Consider the following 21,539-nt stretch of genomic DNA (forward strand, 5'->3'; position numbering starts at 1 on the left):
TTTTAACACTTAATTTGCCCGCTTCGTAGTTGGGTATTATAGTAACAACCCAAGAAATGCTCCCTTTTTTTTCCTTCCAACTACTTCCAACTACTACCTGTATGAATTTTCCTCAAGAACCACCTTTGCACCCAATACACACAACTTGTAAGAAGAAGAAAAAGATCAAGTTGAGAAAAAGTTGAGGATGACGCTGCAGCTCCAAGTCCATGTTGCATACATAAATATAGTTTTGAATTATTATTATTACTGAAAATGTAATGATTGTTTTTAAATAGATGCAAACACATAAAATCACATTGCATTTAATGTTTTACAGTACTACTAAATTTTAGTACAAATTCTTCATCAATTAAATAGAATCTTATATGCTTTGATGACCATTACTGAAAACTGTCAGAAGTTATTATACATGTTAATATTTGAAACACATTTGATTTTGTGTCTGCGTGTGTGACTATTCCCAACTATGTCTGTCTTTATGGCCTGGTCCAATGCAATAGGTCATGCACAAATAAGTGAATGATTGCATACATTCCCAGTTCTATGGACTATTTTCTCTTTTACAAGCTCTAAACGTTACACTACAGTGATTCACATTTCTGTCTTTGAGTGCCCAAATTGCTTGAATTGAGCATGGAAGCAGAATCTGAAGAATGCACAGTATGCTACTACTGATGGGTCACTTAAACTAAGGGCACTATCACATTAGACCAAGAAGACCAGGGTCCGGTTGGAGAGTTACCTCGCAACAACACTTGCAAACGACTTGTTGAAAAGCTTCAGTATTCACACTGCGCCAACCGAACTTTCCGAGTAGCGTCACGTGGACGTAAGGCGTACTCATTGATTGGACTAATTTAGAAGAGGAAATACCTCCCTCGGAGGGAGGTGACTGAGCGTGTTGTGACGCTGCACGTAATAGCGCACCCTGGTCCGCTTGCATTCACAAGCGAAGCAGGGTGCGCTCAAAGTGGACCGAGATGATTTTTGAGCTGATCAGAGTTTGTTTGTTTGGTCTGAACTATAGTTTGGATGCGCGTTCACATTAACAAAATGAAGTGCACTATCTGGGGATAAAGAACTCTTGTCTGTTTAAAACGGACCGAACAGTGCTTGTGTGAAGGCACCCTATGAGACACACAGATTAGGCAACCTATAGAATGAAGTCATGCATAATCACCACCTTCGCTGTTATGACCCAACTTTTAATTTGTTAAGTTTAGTTTGACTAAAACTCTGTCATGTTAGATAAGCGTGAACTGCTAATTAGGCCTGCACAATATATCATTTGAACATCGCCATCGCGATGTGCGCATGCGCAATGGATGGATTATTTGAAGCTTTTGATTTGCTTCATAAAAGCAGCAAGTGTGCTGAGACATGACTTCCTGTATCCTTTTTATATACAGCAATCTACATCATTCACAGATAACCCCCTTAGCCTGGATGAAACGGAATATAATATGAATACAATCATATATTGCAGTTTTGCAATTTTTGCACTCTTTTTTACATAAATAAATAATGAATAAATAAATACAATTAAAGTAAATTAAGCACCTTAAATCTATAATAACAATATATAATATAATTAAACAATAGAAACATTACAGAAACTAAGATAACATTTCTATAAAAAGGAATATGATGAATTGCTTAAAGAATATAAAATAAAGAAAAAATAAGAATACAAGGATAAATGAGAAATTAGGAGGGTAACTAACTAAAAACAATTTAATAAAATACTGAATGCAATACACTAATACAAAAACATGGTTAGTCAACCAAAGTCTTCACAACCAGAGCTATTCAAGTAATCTGGTGAAAATTCTTCTAGTTTTAATATTGCAATTTATAGCGCAAACCCCCCAAAACCCGTAATGTTAATTTTTTCCAATATCGTTCAGCCCTACTGCTAATACTTTATCCAACCGTGTTTCAGTGTCTCAACCCTTCCACCTCTTCTCCCTCTTTGTTTTCTTTAGGTCTGTCGATCTGTGGTCATAACTGCCTGCTAACAGCTGAGTGGATGTCAGCAAGCAAGATTGTGTGTCGTGTGGGCCCTGCAAAAGATGACAAGGGAGAGATCATTGTTACAACCAAGTCTGGAGGTCTTGGTACCTCCACCGTTTCCTTCAAACTGCTTAAACCTGAGAGGATTGGTAAGAAGCTAAACAAGGGATTACTAAGATCATTATTAATGGCAATGCAGGATAGTTTCAATGCATAATTAGCTGTAAAACCTAGATGTGATTGTAGTGGACCAAATACCATAACATTTCCATTAAATAAAGTTACAAAACAGTTACAGTGTATCACAAAAGTGAGTACAACCCTCGTATTTCTTTTCATGGGACAACACTGACAAAATGACCCTTTGACACAATTAAAAGTAGTCTGTGTGCAGTTTATATGATAGAGTTAATTTATTTTCCCCTCAAAATATAGCCATTAATATCTAAACCCCTGGCAACAAAAGTACAGTGCCTTGCAAAAGTATTCGGCCCCCTTGAATCTTGCAACCTTTCGCCACATTTCAGGCTTCAAACATAAAGATATGAAATTTAATTTTTTTGTCAAGAATCAACAACAAGTGGGACACAATCGTGAAGTGGAACAACATTTATTGGATAATTTAAACTTTTTTAACAAATAAAAAACTGAAAAGTGGGGCGTGCAATATTATTCGGCCCCTTTACTTTCAGTGCAGCAAACTCACTCCAGAAGTTCAGTGAGGATCTCTGAATGATCCATTGTTGTCCTAAATGACCGATGATGATAAATAGAATCCACCTGTGTGTAATCAAGTCTCCGTATAAATGCACCTGCTCTGTGATAGTCTCAGGGTTCTGTTTAAAGTGCAGAGAGCATTATGAAAACCAAGGAACACACCAGGCAGGTCCGAGATACTGTTGTGGAGAAGTTTAAAGCCGGATTTGGATACAAAAAGATTTCCCAAGCTTTAAACATCTCAAGGAGCACTGTGCAAGCCATCATATTGAAATGGAAGGAGCATCAGACCACTGCAAATCTACCAAGACCCGGCCGTCCTTCCAAACTTTCTTCTCAAACAAGGAGAAAACTGATCAGAGATGCAGCCAAGAGGCCCATGATCACTCTGGATGAACTGCAGAGATCTACAGCTGAGGTGGGAGAGTCTGTCCATAGGACAACAATCAGTCGTACACTGTCCAAATCTGGCCTTTATGGAAGAGTGGCAAGAAGAAAGCCATTTCTCAAAGATATCCATAAAAAGTCTCGTTTAAAGTTTGCCACAAGCCACCTGGGAGACACACCAAACATGTGGAAGAAGGTGCTCTGGTCAGATGAAACCAAAATTGAACTTTTTGGCCACAATGCAAAACGATATGTTTGGCGTAAAAGCAACACAGCTCATCACCCTGAACACACCATCCCCACTGTCAAACATGGTGGTGGCAGCATCATGGTTTGGGCCTGCTTTTCTTCAGCAGGGACAGGGAAGATGGTTAAAATTGACGGGAAGATGGATGCAGCCAAATACAGGAACATTCTGGAAGAAAACCTGTTGGTATCTGCACAAGACCTGAGACTGGGACGGAGATTTATCTTCCAACACGACAATGATCCAAAACATAAAGCCAAATCTACAATGGAATGGTTCAAAAATAAACATATCCAGGTGTTAGAATGGCCAAGTCAAAGTCCAGACCTGAATCCAATCGAGAATCTGTGGAAAGAGCTGAAGACTGCTGTTCACAAACACTCTCCATCCAACCTCACTGAGCTCGAGCTGTTTTGCAAGGAAGAATGGGCAAGAATGTCAGTCTCTCGATGTGCAAAACTGATAGAAACATACCCCAAGCAACTTGCAGCTGTAATTGGAGCAAAAGGTGGCGCTACAAAGTATTAACGCAAGGGGGCCGAACAATATTGCACGCCCCACTTTTCAGTTTTTTATTTGTTAAAAAAGTTTAAATTATCCAATAAATTTTGTTCCACTTCACGATTGTGTCCCACTTGTTGTTGATTCTTGACAAAAAATTAAAATTTTATATCTTTATGTTGAAGCCTGAAATGTGGCGAAAGGTTGCAAGGTTCAAGGGGGCCGAACACTTTGCAAGGCACTGTAGGTACTCCCCTTAGTGAAAGTTGTCAATATTAACATACAACATGTCAACGGTCAATATTTTGTATGGCCTCTACTATTATCCAGAACTGCCTTTACTCTCCTGGGCATGGAGTTGACCAGAACCTCACAGGTTGCCACTGGAATGCTCTTCCACCCCTCCATGACGACGTTGCAGAGCTGCCGGATATTTGAGACTTTGCGCACCTCCACCTTCCGCTTGAGGATCCCCCACAGATGTTCTATCGGGTTCAAGTCTGGAGACATGCTTGGCCAGTCCATCACCTTTACCCTCAGCCTCTTTAGTAAAGCAGTGGTCATCTTGGAGGTGTATTTGGGGTCATTGTCATGCTGGAACACTGCCCTGCGACCCAGTTTCTGGAGGGAGGGGATCATGCTCTGCTGTAGTATTTCACGGTACATGCTGGAGTTCATGTTTCCCTCAATGGAATGTAACTCTCCAACACCTGCAGCACTAATGCAGCCCCAGACCATGACATTCCCACCAACATGCTTGACTGTAGGCATGACACACTTATCTTTGTACTCCTCACCTGGTCGCGGCCACACATGCTTGAAACCACTGGAACCAAACAAAGAGAGTTCTTTGCCATGTGGTGCCATGTTGGAACTTTCAGTAACCAGAATGAGAGGGTGTGAGAGCTGCGCTACAAATTTGAACACACCTGCTCCCGATGCACTCCTGGACCTAGTAACACTAATGAGTCACCTGACATTTTGGAGGGAAAATGACAAGCAGTACTCCATTTGGACATTTAGGGATGTAGTTTCTAAGGGGTGTGCTCACTTTTGTTGCCAGGGGTTTAGATATTAATGGCTATATTTTGAGTTATTTTGAGGGGAAAATAAATTAACTCTATTATATAAGGGTTATGTTATGACAAGAAAAAGTAATAATAACCTTGTAATTACAATTTTGCCTTGGTGTTGTTGAGATCATGGAATTGTCATGCTTCCAGGTATTTTAGACCAATCGGCTGTGTGGGTGGATGAACTTAACTACTACGACATGAGGACTGACCGCAACAAAGGCATCTCACCTCTCTCCCTGCGACCCAACAATCCACTGGGTATCGAGATAGACAAGTATGGGCCATGAACAGACCAACTCACCTGAAACATAATTCCATTGCCATAAACAACCTAAACATACACACCCTGTCTTTGTTTAAATCACGAGAGAACCAAGCACACCCAATATATGGCTTTTGAAATATGCTGCAAATGTGGCAGCTGCCGTCCACCACTGCACTTTGAGTGAAAACAGAATCATTCTTTGTAAATCTGTGTAACTAAAAGAGGGCTATTTTGATTGAACTTCGGAAATAAGAAACACATTAGTTGTAAAATACATTTTACCATTTAGCACGGCTGAAAATAATGGATTCAAGCCGATGGATGGAAGTAGCAGACTTTCATTACCAACTCACATGTCATATAGGGTCGCTAGTGGTATTAACCCCGAGATGCCGACGATCACGCCAACGTGATCTGATGATGTAGCATCTTTGAAGCATGGATAAAAAAAAACTTCCATGTGCGGCACTGCCGTCGAGATTCTTCGAAAGTGCGGATTTAACACTCTCTTCCATTTTTAATTTGGTGCCAATTGACCACAGAAAACGCAATATATGATTGTTTTAAGTTGAAGGTGAAAAAAAAGGTGCTTGCGTGGCGGAAGGGTGGCATTGTATATTTGTCCATATAGGCATTTTACAAAAACAGGGAAAGGTTTTTGAACCAGTTGATAACGTTCTATTTGGTCACGTTACCTAAGATGCCTAGCGTGACCAACAAATATAAAAGCAATCGCAATCAAAACAGTTAGATAAGGGAGAGGCAGAAGTTATGAGCGCGACAACGACGTGACAAGGGGATGTTGGTTCCAAATTGCGACCGATTTCTCTTGGGCATGCGCGATCTGACGTCGCTTCCTCTCGAGCGTTGACTGCAGATCTAGTTATATGCGTGTTAGATTCAACAATAGAAATACCTTTTTAGCGTCAGAGATTTAGCTGCAGAAACCATAAATCGTATAACAATCGTAAAACAAATTTAATATTAAGGGCTAAACTATACTCACATATGCAAATCTAGGATTCTGAAGCCTTCGTACATTTTAACAATAACACTTTCTTACATAGATCTTATTAAATAATTACTAAAAATGCTAGTTAATCTATATATATTTGAAAAAAAAAACCTTTGAGAAACATTGTTTGTAATAACAAAATTTGTAACATTTAAATAAAGGTTTCCTTTTCAATTTTAACGCACATGCGCAGTGCGGCTACCCGATTTCGACCAGCTCTTCAGTGTGACTAATGTGACTAGTCTGCCTAGAATTGGCTTTATATGATGTCTAGATTTGAAGAATAAAATTTTGGTTCTCGTTGTTTCCATGTGGTATCAAATTTTATAGTTTAAATTTTTTTTTTTTTTTTTTTTACGATGTATCAAGTTGTATCTCTTCCAAACTGAACCAAATTGTAATCGGACCATTATAGCTTTATAAATATTGGGTAACACTTTATAAAAACTATCTGTAATAACTAGTTGATAGATCATTAATAAACTGTTAATATAAGATTTATTGTTGAATTGTTCAGTGCTAAGCATTTATAATGATGTCTTATGGAATCAATGACTTAATAACTGTATGTCAATCATTTAAACCTACACCTTATAAATTAGTAATATACTATACTGTTAACAAGCTATTCGTAACTTGCTAACTAATGACTTATTGAGCATCAGTTGATAGTTTATTTATGTCATTGGGACGTTATTCTAAAGTTCCAATTACGGTACTTCTCATTTCTCAATTGTTAGTAAATGAGGAACAACTTCAATTTTAGAATAAAGTTCCAATAACATACATAGGCTTATAACGAATACTTAATATATTAACTCAACTTTACAGATCAGTTGTTAATAATTTGCTAACTTTGAATAACAGCAAATAGTTTGAACAAGTTCAAGGTACAGAAATTTGATATGATATTTAAAATATTGTTCCACACATAGGCCTTTCAGTGTACTGTACTTTATCAAAAAAACCACCACAGATGAAATGTTGAACATGCATAGAAACACACATAGCGTGATAAAGTTAGGGCTATCTATCCTATCTATAAGGCATCATTATAAATGCTTAATAAACACTTTATAAATTATTTATTGTTGACTTCTCAACAGTTTAGTAATGATGTATTAACTAGCTATAACAAATAGTTATTATGACATTTTACCAGATATTGTTTTGTATCAAATCGCAAACCGTTGTATCTATGTACATATCAAAACGGTCGATTCCCAACCCTATTTTTTAGTATGATTCAGTGCTTCTGAGCCACTGTGTTGTTCCTTGAAAAAGAAATGATCAATCCAGAGTGACTTTAAAGCACTGTGTAATTATGATCGGAAAAATGTGTCTTCTGAGAATGTGGAAAAAAATACATAGTTGGTTATGTTATATATTTTTTTATTGTATCATCCATCTGCAACCCAGATGTGTCGACCGTTATTCTATTAGCAACTAAAACACAGTAACCTTGTGCCAGTTCAAATGAAAAAGAAAAAAACCCCAAAATTTTCTTAGTAAACTATACTTTTGCACACTTTATACATTTACAGTACACAACAATGAATGTAATGTATTGACTGTCTGACCTAACTTGTAGTGTACAAACCTCCTTTTATGTATGGATTACTGACTATTACTGACTACGTAAGTGGGAAGTAGTGATCTAGTTTGGATTGGGTTGTGTTGGCTTTGGGTCATTAGTAGAGATCAAACTTGGCTAATGAACCCGTAGTTCCTCTTGGGGAATACAGGGATCACACACTTTAGTTTCTCACGCCAAACTTGGCCTTTTTTGGCAGCACACCGCCTCCTGCTGACAATAACACAAATTTATTTCATTACGTCATATTTCATCACATAATAAAACATTTTAATGACTGTAAACAAATATTGCTTTATTTCATATAGTATTATTACAAATAGCTTTACCATTGGATCTTTGATATTGTTATTTCCAAACTCCGTATTCATAAGAGGTGTGTATCGAACGTGAATCATTAAGTTCTTATTAAAGAAAAAAAAAAAAAACACACTTTTAAAACACCACAATTGTGTCATCTCACACTCTAATTTGCGTGTCTAAATTCCAATTTCTTCCATGAACTTTGAATGGATAAATCAGTCTGAAATGTTTAACTCTGCTAAGCACATTTATTTAACTCTTTCCTCAGAGGACTGTTACCACTGAAAGACATTGAAATGACATTTCCAGGGATGAGTGGGGACTTCACCAGTGAAAACTTTTCTGCCACCTGGTACCTCATTGAAAACCACGCAGGCTCAAGGTATGATCACGACCATCATTACCGAACTAAGAAAATTATTAATAATAGAGATACACCAATGCCACATTTTTCTCAGATGGAGTACAAATAGAAGTACAGTAATCCCTGGTTTTTCACGGTTAATGGCGCCACAACCTGCCATGAAAAGTAACAAACCACAAAGTAGGATTTGCCCCCCGACCCCCTCATTAAAAAAAAAAAAAAAAAAAAGATAGGAGTAGACAGCATTTATTTACATGTATTTAAATGTTTTATACTTCACACATACTGTAAAATACGGTATTTAAATATTTACTCGAATTACTGTCCTTATGCAGTCACACTGTACTGCGTGGGGAAAACATGGCACACCTCTTTGATGCCGTGACGGTCCACTCATGATTATGTAGCGAGGATATATGATTCTTCATTTGTTTGTGGCAGCCCGGGTGAATACTCCCCAGTCTGTTTTAAGGATACTGATGTTTAATTCTATTAGTCGTCTGGTCCAAAAAATGTGATTTTGTTGGGCGTGACTAACACTTTGCACAGTTTTACACGCTGTTTATCTCGGTTTTGGAAGCACTGGTATAGGTGGGTTGCTCGGAGACCTAGGGTTTTTTACTGTTGTTCAGTTTTTATTATTTTATTTTATTATTTTATATCTTTTGCTTATGCTGCGTTGTTGTGATTTGGGCATTGAGTCTGTTAATAAAATCTATAATTTGCAGGTTAAATTTTTGTTTAAAAATCCCCTATAGAGATGTTGGAGGTCTGTAGTCGGCTTTGGGTGCTTTCATAGCAGGTAAAAATGGAGCGAAGTACCGCTTAATATCCCCTCGGAGGTTGTGGAGGTATGGCTGTTGCGATAATTTATCGCTCACTAAAATTTGTTATCTCATAAATAATTGTGATATGCAATATCATTGCGCTCCCAACCCCCCCCCCCCCCCCAATTTTTTTTTTTTAACCAATTTACAATAACACAGTGAGAATACAGTACTGCATATCAAGTACACCCATTTAAACGCAATAAATGTTTACTCTTAAATTCAAAAGTACTTTTTAAGAAATCACAACTAAAACCAATAGAGCATGCTTCTGTTAAGTAAAAAAAAAAAATATTAATACCGCACAGAATCACAGGATAAATATAATGTCTGTTTCAAGAAAAAAATAAAATTGCTGTTAATAACTTAAGCATTTAGGCACAAAAGTATAAAGTTGTAGTAACACAAACAATTGCACTTCTACAACATCAGAGAAAAATAGAGTGATGAAGTTGCAGAAACAAAAATTTGGCTTGGTATCAAACAACATTAAACAGGTAAAACGGTCTCATTTCTTCAGCAATGTAGCGGGCTACACTTTCCGTGAGGGAACGCCATTTTGCGCGGTCTCGTTTGTATTTCTCACATCAAGCGAACATCTCTGTAATCAGTGTTGTTAATAACGGCGTTAGAAAATAACGGCGTTATTTTCTTCAGTAGTGAGGAATCTAATTAATTACTTTTCTCATCTTGGCAACGCCATTACCGTTACTGAGGCGGGAAAGGCGTGCGTTACTATGCGTTACGATGTTGGTTGACTGACACGAGAAAAATCTGAAAAAGACGGACTCACAGAGACTAGAGAGCAGAGCAGGAGTGGGGAGGAGACAAGGGAGTGTGACGCCGTTGCAAACCCGATGCTACTATGCTAGGTGGCTCCAATAATACCTGATTGTAGCCAATAGCCTACAAACTACGCCCACATGATGCTTCGGTAGATATTACATATATACAGAACTAAATGCAATAGACAGACACGACGGCATTAGCAACATGTATAATAAAGAACTAGATGCGTTAGTAAACAGCCGCCATCTTAAAGCAGTAGAATTCTCAGGAAGGCTCTGTTGTAGAGAACCTTCCAAGTAACTTTTTATCTAAATCAGCAAAACTTAACTTAAATCTGTCTTTAAATGATGAAACAGTTTTAAAACATAGACATGTCGAAAATAGACAGAAGGGAACTAATGCAATAACGGGAGCAATTTTAACAACTTTAACAGTTGATTCACAACATTAAATGACTTCCACACATAGCAAAGGTTATTATATAGTTATCGCAATATCCACAATACCCCTGTGTCTAGTCAAGTTCACATTGTGTGACCTGTTTTTTTTTTGGGTTTTTTTTTGAGAAAAAAAAACATGAATATTATCACCAGTTACTTTGCCAAGTAACTAATTACTCTTAAAATCAGGTAACAGAGTTACTAACGCAATTTCTTTTTGGGAAAAGTAATTTGTAAGTATAATTAATTACTTTTTTTAAAGTAAGATTAACAACACTTTAGACATGTGCCGGTTACCGGTGTCACGGTTTACCGTGGTGTGAAAACGTCGCGGTTTCAAAACCACTAAAATTTTCCGTCAGACCGTAATACAGTATTCGCCATTTTTCATGTGTCAAAAATGCAGCCAGAAGTGGCGTGGCGCGGAAGCGCTCACCCCCTCCCGTTTGTTGCTGTGTGTGAAAGTGACTATCGGCTAAACAGCCAGCAAACTCTAAACAAATACTCCAAACATAAGGCGTTCTTTTCTTCAATTTATTGAGCTCTCAAATCGTGGTAAGTGGAATATACAAAATGAATACATTTAAAACGTACAATTGTATTTTTCCGTGTGTGAGTAGCTAAACAGATTAGCACCATGGAAAAAGTTCGCCAAAAACAAAACACACATTTTCCTTTGAAATTCGATATACAAACTAACTAAAAGCTTATAAAAGACGAATGTTAGCCTAGGCTTAGCTGGGAGAGCAACTTCGTCGAGTGTGACAGCCGCACAGTGAGAAAACAAGCTTGATTCGATTGAATGAAGGGGGGAAAAAAAGGCATAGCATCAAAGATCGTTAATTGAGGAAAGATGATCTTGCCCTAAGCACAAATCCACGTTCGCTGGATCAAGGAGAGGTCTCACTCCCAGTGATTTTTTTTTTTTTTTTTTTTAGATGAAACCTTTCCACAACAATATTTACATTTTAACTAACTTATACATTTTTAACTAACTTATTAACTTTTGAATTCTTTGTTCTTTCTAACACAAAGGCATGACATCATGTAGACTAGAGTTGACACAGTGGCTGAAAATGGCGAAACTTCACTTGAGCTTTTCAGTCCTCAAAAAAAATTATGCAGTATAAATTTTTAAAAATTTTAATCAGAAGAGTTTTTACTTTTTTTTATAGAAATTATTTTGTTCTTGCTCTAAACTTGAGCAACTTGAGCTGTAGCTGTGGGTATAGTCTACGTTATATTTTAATTTTATTTAAAATATATATTTTTTTATTGATAATTTATTTATTTGAACAATACATTCATATTCCAATTTGCAACTATGTTCTGAAAAAAAAAAATCCTGTTCAATGGAAAAAAGTTATTTTTTAAAAATTCATACATCTCAAAATAACACATTTTGGAGCTATAATTGCAATACCGTGATACCGTGAAACCGCGGTATTTTTGCTCACGGTTATCGTACCGTCAAAATCTCATACTGGCACATGCCTACAACACTTTCTGTAATTGTCGATTGACGTGACAAGGAAGGCTCCGCTTGTTGCGATGCAGTTTTCTAACCAAGCAGCGAAAACTAAAGAGGGTGATAGTGTTTCAAATGAGCGTGTAGATTTGTTCTGTTGGTTCTCTTTGTTGAAACAACCTCCAAACACATTTTGCAGGCTGGTTCATCCTTCTTGGTTGCCTTGCCATTTTCATTTGGTTTAAAATCAAAATATTCCTACACCGGGGCCGGGGTGTTTGGCTTGGAAACAGGATTTTCCGTCCGTTTTCGTCTTCCTCAATAAAACAGAGTGAGTCCTCATCGCAGCATATTGCGTAGTTGGTAACAAGGAAGCCAAACATTTAACAGCAGCGCACGTGCACATGAGGTGATAAATTGCAGCGGGAAAATTACCGCCTTCATTTTTATTTACCGTGCGATAAATGGAATTAGTGCATATCGCGACAGGCGTACGTGGAGGTTTTCGGCGGTAGAGATAGACAGATTATCGGCGCCGATATTTGGAAATTTGATGTACTAGTATATCGGTCATCATGCAATCAGGGAGCATTTACATACTTAAATACTTTGTGTAACCTTCTTTTGTATGAGGGTCTCTGTAGCCACATACTGTATAACCGTTAATGCTGCGCTACACCGATTTAATGTGTTTTATCTGCGGTGTCCATCAAAAATTGAAGCCCTGCGTGTTTAATTCGACCACAGCATTATATCCGCAGCGCGGACGTTGAGCAAACTGACTGAGCGCAATCACGCGCGATGATTATAGTATTTATATATTTAGTCTGGCTGCCATTCTGTGAAATTTGGTGGAGAAATTTAGCCTTTCTAGATGCAACATAAAACACATATTTATTAATAGCTTCTCCACCCTCACTCAGATGAGAAATCAAGACAAGCCGATTCTTGCAAAGCACTATATACGCCTCCTGATTGAGCATGTGCTGTGCTTTGTCGTTTTGTGTGTGTGTGTGTGTGTGTGTGTGTTTGTTCTGTTTTTTAATTGCCACGTGCCAACGGGACTTCAAGCCCTGAATTATCTTATTTTTTTACCCCAATGAAAGGTAATTAATATTTCAACCAAATAAATTCCAGCTAGTGTTGTTCCAGCCATAGATTACTGGTACATAAAAAATGTCTCATGTAGCCCTCCGTATAAAATATTTACACAGGTCATTGACATTCATATTGGCAATTAAAGAGAAAAAAGTCGATTTTCTCAATGCAAAAAGATGAATTGAATCAAGTCATTGTAATGATTAAATAAAAATAAGTAATCACTGAAATTTAATGTGTTGGATGCAAGAAAATATGGCTGTGTGCAGGCAGATTATGGATTGATTCAGATTATTTATGTTTGACTGTCCTACCTTCCTGTCTGCCTGCCTGGCTGCTCGGTGACCTTGAGCTCAGAATCCTGTATGACACATGGACTGTGGTAGGTAGGGCCAAATGTTTCTTCCTGTAAAGGAAATTGCCCTCTCGACACTGACAAGCAGTCATATATCCTATATCATATGCACACACAGTAGTCCCTCAATTTTATATACTGTATGTTGTGTACAGTCTGTGGAGTTTTAGTCTCTCAATTCATGTCCAACTGTAAATGTTAGGCCAATGAATTGTGGTGGTGGTAATTGGGTTGCTTAAGTCATCTTTTCGACTGCTATTCACCTATATGTCTTTTTTTTCCTATTTACCATTTTTAATTTCAACTTTTTGCTTTTGGCGTTTTAGGCAGTACTAGCACAATCCAATATGAGTCCAATAGGTTCAATTTAAAGAGACAAATTTTCATTGTATTCTATAAAATGAAATGATACCAAAAACATATAATCTCTTTTGAGGTTGTATTCATTCCTAAAATGTTTTTTTTAAACAAAGTGGACAAAGCTCAATATGGTTGGGGTTTGATTGCTATGTACATCTGATGTTCCAAAAATTTATTACAGCAGTGTTTCTCCTTAGTTAAGAATTTAAAGTAGAGTTGTACCTCTACACAGAAAGTTAATTCTTTCCAGGACCTTGTTTGTAAGTCGAAATGGTCGTATGTCGAGCAGGATTTTCCCATAAGAATACATTATAATTCCATTAATTTTTTTCCACAGCCCGAAAGCCTACACTAAATCCTTAATAACTGCTGCTGGTACTATTGCAAATAGCAATTACACAGAGCAAAACAAATAAATTATGAATAAAAATCAGAATAATAATATAATAATAAAAATACTGTACCTGTAATAATTAGAGGTGGGAATCTTAGGGCACCTAACAGTTCGATTACGATTCAGAGGTTACGATTCGATTATAAATCGATTATTGATGCACCACCCCCAGTTATTAGCTGCTTATAATGTTTCGTACATTAGTTACAAAAATTGTACAAACATCCTCTCAGGCTTATAAAAACAACTATTTCACTATCAAGTTAACGGTTCAAAAGAGTAAATAAAATACTCAAGTCCCCATTCTGTATCAGCAGCTTTAATTTGATTAATTTAATGTTGTGAATCAACCGTTAAAGTTGTTAAAATTGCTCCCGTTAGTCCATAATTTCCCTTCTGTCTATTTTCAAAATGTGAAAGTTTTAAAACGGTTTCATCATTTAAAGGTAGATTCAAGTCCAGATTTTGCTGATTTAGGAGTATTTTAGTTAAAAAGTTAATTAGGTTCGCTTGGAAGGTTCGCTACAACAGCCTTTCAGAGAAGTCTACTGCTTTAAGATGGCGGCTGTTTACTAACGCCGGCAAGTCTGTTATTTTGCATCTAGTTCTTTATACATGTGCTAACGTGGACGTAGTTTGTAGCAACGTGGGTGTTGTTTGAAGTGGCTGTAGGCTGCAGGTTTTTTTTGTTTTTTTTTATCTAGTGGCATAAGTTGTTGGTCCGGTGACTATGTTTTAGCTCCGCTTTATTCGGCATATTTCAATAATCGGAGTTTGTGAATCGTTCTTGAATCTTCCACGACTGAATTGCAACTAATCTAAGAATCGGAAATTTCGCACGCCTCTAGTAATAATGTAACGAATCAGGTTACATCACATCGGATGTGTTTTGCGTGGTGTACCTGAACGCACCGCGTAGCTGATGTGCCAGAGTGAGAGGGCTTTTTACTTTCACCTTTCAAGTTCATCTGCGGTGGACAGTGGACATGTTTTGTTGCACAAGCTGGCAATGTTTTTGGCGATCTTACAATCATAATAATCGTCACCTTAACTCCTAAAGACTGGCGAAAGGAGGTGGGAGGAGAACCGTCGAGATCGTAGACATTCTATGGCCGTATTGTCGAGCCAGTTCATGGACGTGCACACCACGCTCATATTTTTCTATCATTTTCATCTTCATTTCAGTGGTAAGCCTCACCTTTTTCCACCACCTGCACTAACATTCTTGGAACCCATGTTGATTGCTCTCACAAGAAAATCCGCTGTGCGTCCTTCTTGCGGGAAAACAAAGAAACTGCGTTGCTGGCATAGATCATCGTATTTCAAGCATGTCGTCGGATTTAAAAACAAGTGGCGAGTCAAATTTTACGTCTGATGTCGAAAAGATCGTGTGTCGAAGTGATCATATGTCGAAGTACCACTGTACTTGTGTTAGTAGGCCAAACTATCCTAGTTTGGTAAACAACCAGGTGAACTATAGATTCACCATTGCAGACACAGTTCAAGCCGGGAATTGAATTGTCTCCTAATGTCAAACTACTGGCATCAAGAAACCTAAATTCACTTGTAGAGGCAATGCTGTATGTAACATTTTAAATATTATATGGCAAAGTGACCAAAAAAAAAACACTTTCTGGTAAAAGCGTGTTATTGTCTGCTCTCACAATTTAACTGATGACATGTGAATGATGTGACATTTAATCGGAAAACAATTTATTTGTTGTTATTTCTTAGTTTCGAACAGTTAAAGATTGCTGCCAGCAATCTGAAAAAGCAGGCCAACAAGAAGAATGAGGGGAGTCTGGCCTACGTAAAAGGAGGACTCAGCACATTTTTTGAAGCTCAGGACGCTCTGGCAGGTGAGAACGATCAAGATATTTTGATGTGGAGTTGGATCACTCTAAATGCATCCCCATTTATGCACTCCATACTTTCAAACCATTAACCCTTCTCGGCTCTAAAAGACTTCTTGTATTTCTGCTCCACCAACCTTCAAAAGAAAAACAGGGCACATGCATTTATCCTTCTCGTAGATGTTTTTCCCTTTTCTTGGCACTGATGCCTTTCCAGTAGTTACATGTGCACTTATTTATTTATTACGGTTTGTCGAAAAAGTACTCATGTATTCAGATGTTAGCTTTGTTTTTTAAATATACTGTACAGATGCATTGTGATTTTTTTTTCAAAAATATTATTTTTAATATAGTTTGTGTTTAATTTAAGAATAAACATTCATTGTATTTGAATGGGTGGTTTATTAGGGTATATTAAATTGGTTAATGTATTTTTTTGACAATAATATCACATATCGGCAATTTATGAGACAATATACCGCCCACTAAAATTTGTTATCGCAACAGGTCTAGTTATAAATACAAGTCAATGTTAGCACAAAACTTTCAGGCTTCTGCATGCTAAAAAAAATTCAGGAAAATGTATTTGGGGTTAATACAAGGCCGTTGCATTCTCACTCAGTACGCCTTAAAGAATGGTAGATGTGGGACTGCTTTCAATTTTCATAGGTTTGAATGTGATTGCTTAGTTTTTCTATACAGAGCCACCTCTTCAGAGGATGTACACACCTATGTGTACTGCCACTTTATTTTTTGAAGAATATGGCACAAAGGCAAAACAATTTAAAAAAAAACAGTATTTCACCAAGTTAGACTATTGACCAATAAAAAAGCATCTTAAACACATAAGTGTGTGCCTTTGAAAAAATGCATTAAAGTAATATCAACTCAGTACCTTTTGGGTCTTCTTGTGCAATATTCTAGCTTCAACGTGGCCTAGCATTGAGGTGATCACCCTTTGGCACACATCTGATATCACCACTTCCTTCTTCCAGAAGAAAGTACAACCCAAAAGCAAAAAATAGCAAAAAGTATGGAATCACCAGTCTCAGACGAACACTCACTCAGACATTTTATCATGTAGAACAAACTCAGATAAAAAGCTTGAAAAAATAATGAATTAGTTCAAAAGTGCAACTCTTACGTCATTCAGAAACACTAAAAGAAATGAATAAAAAACATTGCGGTGGTCAGTAAATGTTACTTTTATAGAGCAAGTGCAGGGAAATAAATATAGAATCACGCCATTCTAAAGAAAAATATATGGAAACACTTCATTTCAAGTAGAAAATACAGACACACCCAGTCAATTTCCTTTCCTTAATTGGGCCCCTGCTTCAGATTAGATCTGCTCGTTAGTCAGCAGTTAAAAATGAGAAACAAACAAAGAAATAACAATCAAAACACATTTCTAGTATTTAGTTGCACCACCTCTGGCTTTTATGACAGCTTGCAGTCTCTGAGGCATGGACTTGATGAGTGACAAACAGTATTCTTCATCAATTTATTGCCAACTCTCTTTGATTGCAGTTGCCAGATCATCTTTGCAGGTCGGAGCCTTGCTGTGGACCATTTTTTTCAATTTCCACCACAGGTTTCAATAGGGTTGAGATCTGGGCTATTTGCAGGTCATGACATTGACTGGATGAGTCTTTCTCCAATGAATGCTTTAACAGTTTTAGCTCTGTGGCATGATGCATTGTCATCTTGGGAAATTATTTCATTATCCCCTAACATATTTTCAATTGAAAGGATAAGAAAGCTGTCCAAAATTTCAATGTAAACTTTTGTATTTATTTATGATTTAACCACAGCCATCTTCCCAGTGCCTTTGCCTGACATCCAGCCCCATATCATCAAGGACTGGGGAAATGTTGATATTTTCTTCAGGCAGTCATGTTTGTAAATCTCACTGGAACGGCACCAAACAAAAGTTCCAGCATCATCACCTTGTCCAATGCAGATTCTTGACTCATCACTGAAAATAACCTTTATCCAGTCATTCACAGTCCATGATTGCCTCTCCTTAGCCCATTTCAGTCTTGTTCTTTTCTGTTTAAGTGTCAATGATGGTTTCCTTTTGGCTTTCCTGTATTAAAATTCCATTTCCTTCAGGCGATATTGTGTCACATACCTTGACTCGAGCTTCCTCCCATTTCTTCTTCATTTGTCTTGTTGCACATCTTCTGTTTTCAAGACATATGGCCTTTAGTTGTTTGTCATGACGTTTGGATGTCTTCCTCGGTCCACCAGTATGCTTAACTTTAACAACCTTGCCATGCTGTTTGTACTTGGTCCAAATTTTTGATACAGCTGACTGTGAACAGCCCACATCTTTAGCAACCATACGTGTAGCGTTACCTTCTTCAAAAAGTTTGATAATCCTCTCCTTGGTCTCAAGAGACATCTCTTGTTGGAGCCATGATTCTTGTGAACCACTCCAAGGTGTGATAACTGCACTGTTTTCAACTGCTGACTAACGAGCAGATCTAACCTGAAGCAGGGGCCCAATTAAGGAAAGGAAATTGACTGGGTGTGTCTGTATTTTCTACTTAAAATGGAGTGATTTCATATATTTTTCTATATTTATTTCCCTGCACTTGGTCTATAAAAGTAACATTTACTGACCACCACAATGTTTTTGATTCATTTCTTTTAGTGTTTCTGAATGCCAAGGAGTTGCACTTTTGAACTAATTCATTATTTTTTCAAGCTTTTCATCTGAGTTTGTTCTACATAATAAAATGTCTGAGTTAGTGCTTGTCCGAGACTGGTGATTCCATACTTTTTGCTAGGTGTTGTAAAAGAAAGTCAATTTTGCCTTTACTCTGGAAAGCAAGGTTGGGACCTTGATTTCCAAAGTAAATACATTTGATCGGCTTAATGGGCACTTCTTCCTCAAGGTGCTCCCCCAATACCATGATAAGCTGAGACCTGTTTTTACTATTCAAATAAATTCAGATCATTTCTATTATTTCTAATGTTTTGACTATAGTTTCTATTTATTTTGCATCTCATTTGGTAAATGAAAGTGTGATTTTTAATAGAAAACACAAAGTCGTCTGCATGACTCCAAACTTTTGAACGGCAGTTTACATAGATACACACACTTTTGTTTATTTTTATTAATGCCATGTGTCAAACATGGCAAAAACTTACTTCATTTTAAATTCTAATGAACCGCCGCGTGTTGACTCTAAAAGTGGTACAGGCATCGGTACAAGCTTCGGACGTCATCAGTCACGTGACAGTTTTAGCTCGATACAAGCATAGACACAGTGAGTCGAAACACGGCGCTTTATAAATTGACACAAGCTTTGGAGCTCCGGTTTTGTTTGAACGTCGTGAAGTTTTGGTCCCTCTAGGGACTTAAAACATCACTCTGGACAATACACTATCTGCTTTTCACCAGTTTCTGGACTTTTAACACCAGTGGTAACAGCAACATTGACTTACTCTATGCAAATGTACCCACGTCTGTCACAGCATGTGACGTTTACCGATTTGGTCCCTCTGCATTGCCTCTCCTGAAAAAGGGCTGCCATAGCTCTTGAGAACATGGTGAAATGTAACTTTAGCTTGTCATTAGGGTATTTTGATTATTTACTTTTTTCTTCCGCTGTAGCCACTCAGTTACTTCCTCGGGCTATTTTTATGCACACTTTCTACCTTTGTCATTATTATTATTGCTTTCCGTATATTTGTGCCCCATTTTGGAGAAAGGCAATGTTTTCATAGTTAGGGGCTGTATCCAAATAAACACAGCGGTGCAATACAATGCAAGTCAGATTATTAGGATTGATGAAGCTGATAGTGCACCCAATATGTCCATTAGGAACAATACTCAGACATTCTTATGTTCAGACTGAGTGTGCCTACTGCCTAAAAGGGAAATGTACAGTTAGCATGGCTGTAGGAAGGAGGGCACCGCGAAAAGACTTGTGACCTTCAAACCCTGTGTGCGTCTTAGTGACTCTTGTAACACAATAAAGCTTTTATGCTATGAACTGATCATTTTTATTGACGAAGTTAGACATGTATATGTTAGAATCGTGTCTGAGCATAAGGTTTATGGCAGTTAGATTTGGGTGAAATACGAGGTATCTTCACTGGAGACAGGTCTGTGTGAATCAGGGCCACATCAAGTTCAGTATTTCATAAAAAAAGATTTGAAGTATTAATAAAAAAGTACAGATAATCCAGTCTTCTCACTCTTTTATTTACCACAGTTCAGTACTGTAGGACTTCTTCATAAAATGAACAAGATTGATGATACCTGTGTTCTTCTCTAGCTCCCAACGGAGACGGATGCATTTTCTTTGCTCCCTCGCTTATATATTCCCCGCTTTGCACTTTGTCTTGTGCTGTCTTTTATCTGAGCCTTTTATTGCTTCCCTTTTAATGATCAAATTATGGAATCGATAACCTGGTTCGTCAATGCATTTGACTAAATTGTCTCTACAAGAAGACCGAGCCAAAGGGAGATCGCTTTACCTAACATAACTTGTGCAGCTTGACTCCTGGAGCAAGTGAAGGGTCAAGTGCCTGTCGAAGACTTTTACAACAGGAATCCTAATAGCTCTAATAGGAGCTGGCAGATTCCTAATCTATCGTGAGCTTTGGCGGGCCTCAGTAGCACACTTGAAATTTACTAGTCAGGGCGCCGCCATGTTTTCCTCTTGGTGTTTGTGAAGCTCATATTTGGGGTGATACGCATTCTATACTGTTAGGTTTTTGTTTTTTTTCCCCTCCTAGCGTGACTTATTCCTGTGATTGCCCATTGATTTCACCTGGGGTGCCTTCTCCCAGTGTATCCTCCAAAATGCATCCTCCTGTGTCATCCACCTGTTCTTCGTTGACGCGTTACCCCGTGTCTTTGTCTATATAAGCTCCCCGTTTTTGTTTTTTCGCGACATTGTGCATGTACACGTTCATGTCAGCGTTTTCCCCCAGTTTCTCGTGTTCCTTGTCCTGCTTCAAAAGTAAGTTGATTTCTTAGCCTGACTTTTGTTTGTTAAAGGTTTTTCGATTCCCCGGTTGTTTTGTTGGTACTTTGTTTTTTGTTGGCATTAATTAAAACATTATTGCACCGCCTTTTTTACCTCACCGTCCCTTTCCCTTAACTTGGGTCCACACACCACCAGCCTAGCCGCGAACCTTCACACTATACTGTACGTCAGTGTATAGGCTGGAACCCGGACACGCCCACTGTGTAAAGATTCTGAGAAAACTCAGAACCCGCCCCTTCATCAATTTTTTATGGTACGAAAAAAAAATCACCCCCTTACATAGGTCATGAAACAATTATTTTCTATTAGTTGTCATACACACTGCCGTGGAAGAATTTTGTACCACTCTTCTTTGCAGAATTGTTTCAACTCTGCCAGTATAAGGTCACACCACAGTAGGGGTGTGTATTGCCCCATATCTGGCGATACGATTCGTATCACAATTTACAGGTCACGATTCG

General features: G+C 37.8%; 1 protein-coding gene across 2 annotated transcripts in view; it reads left to right on the forward strand.

Annotated features, from left to right (window-relative positions):
* Positions 1-21,539, forward strand: part of exoc2 (exocyst complex component 2) — a 116,647-nt gene that overhangs the window by 6,055 nt on the left and 89,053 nt on the right. For both annotated transcript variants that reach the window (XM_057840893.1, XM_057840894.1), the window contains exons 3-6: positions 1,989-2,165; positions 5,092-5,218; positions 8,390-8,503; positions 15,951-16,075. In XM_057840893.1, coding sequence (XP_057696876.1) covers positions 1,989-2,165; positions 5,092-5,218; positions 8,390-8,503; positions 15,951-16,075 — 543 coding nt within the window. The remainder of the gene's footprint in view (positions 1-1,988; positions 2,166-5,091; positions 5,219-8,389; positions 8,504-15,950; positions 16,076-21,539) is intronic.

This window comes from Corythoichthys intestinalis, chromosome 7 (assembly GCF_030265065.1).
Source record: "Corythoichthys intestinalis isolate RoL2023-P3 chromosome 7, ASM3026506v1, whole genome shotgun sequence".
Lineage (NCBI taxonomy): Eukaryota > Metazoa > Chordata > Actinopteri > Syngnathiformes > Syngnathidae > Corythoichthys > Corythoichthys intestinalis.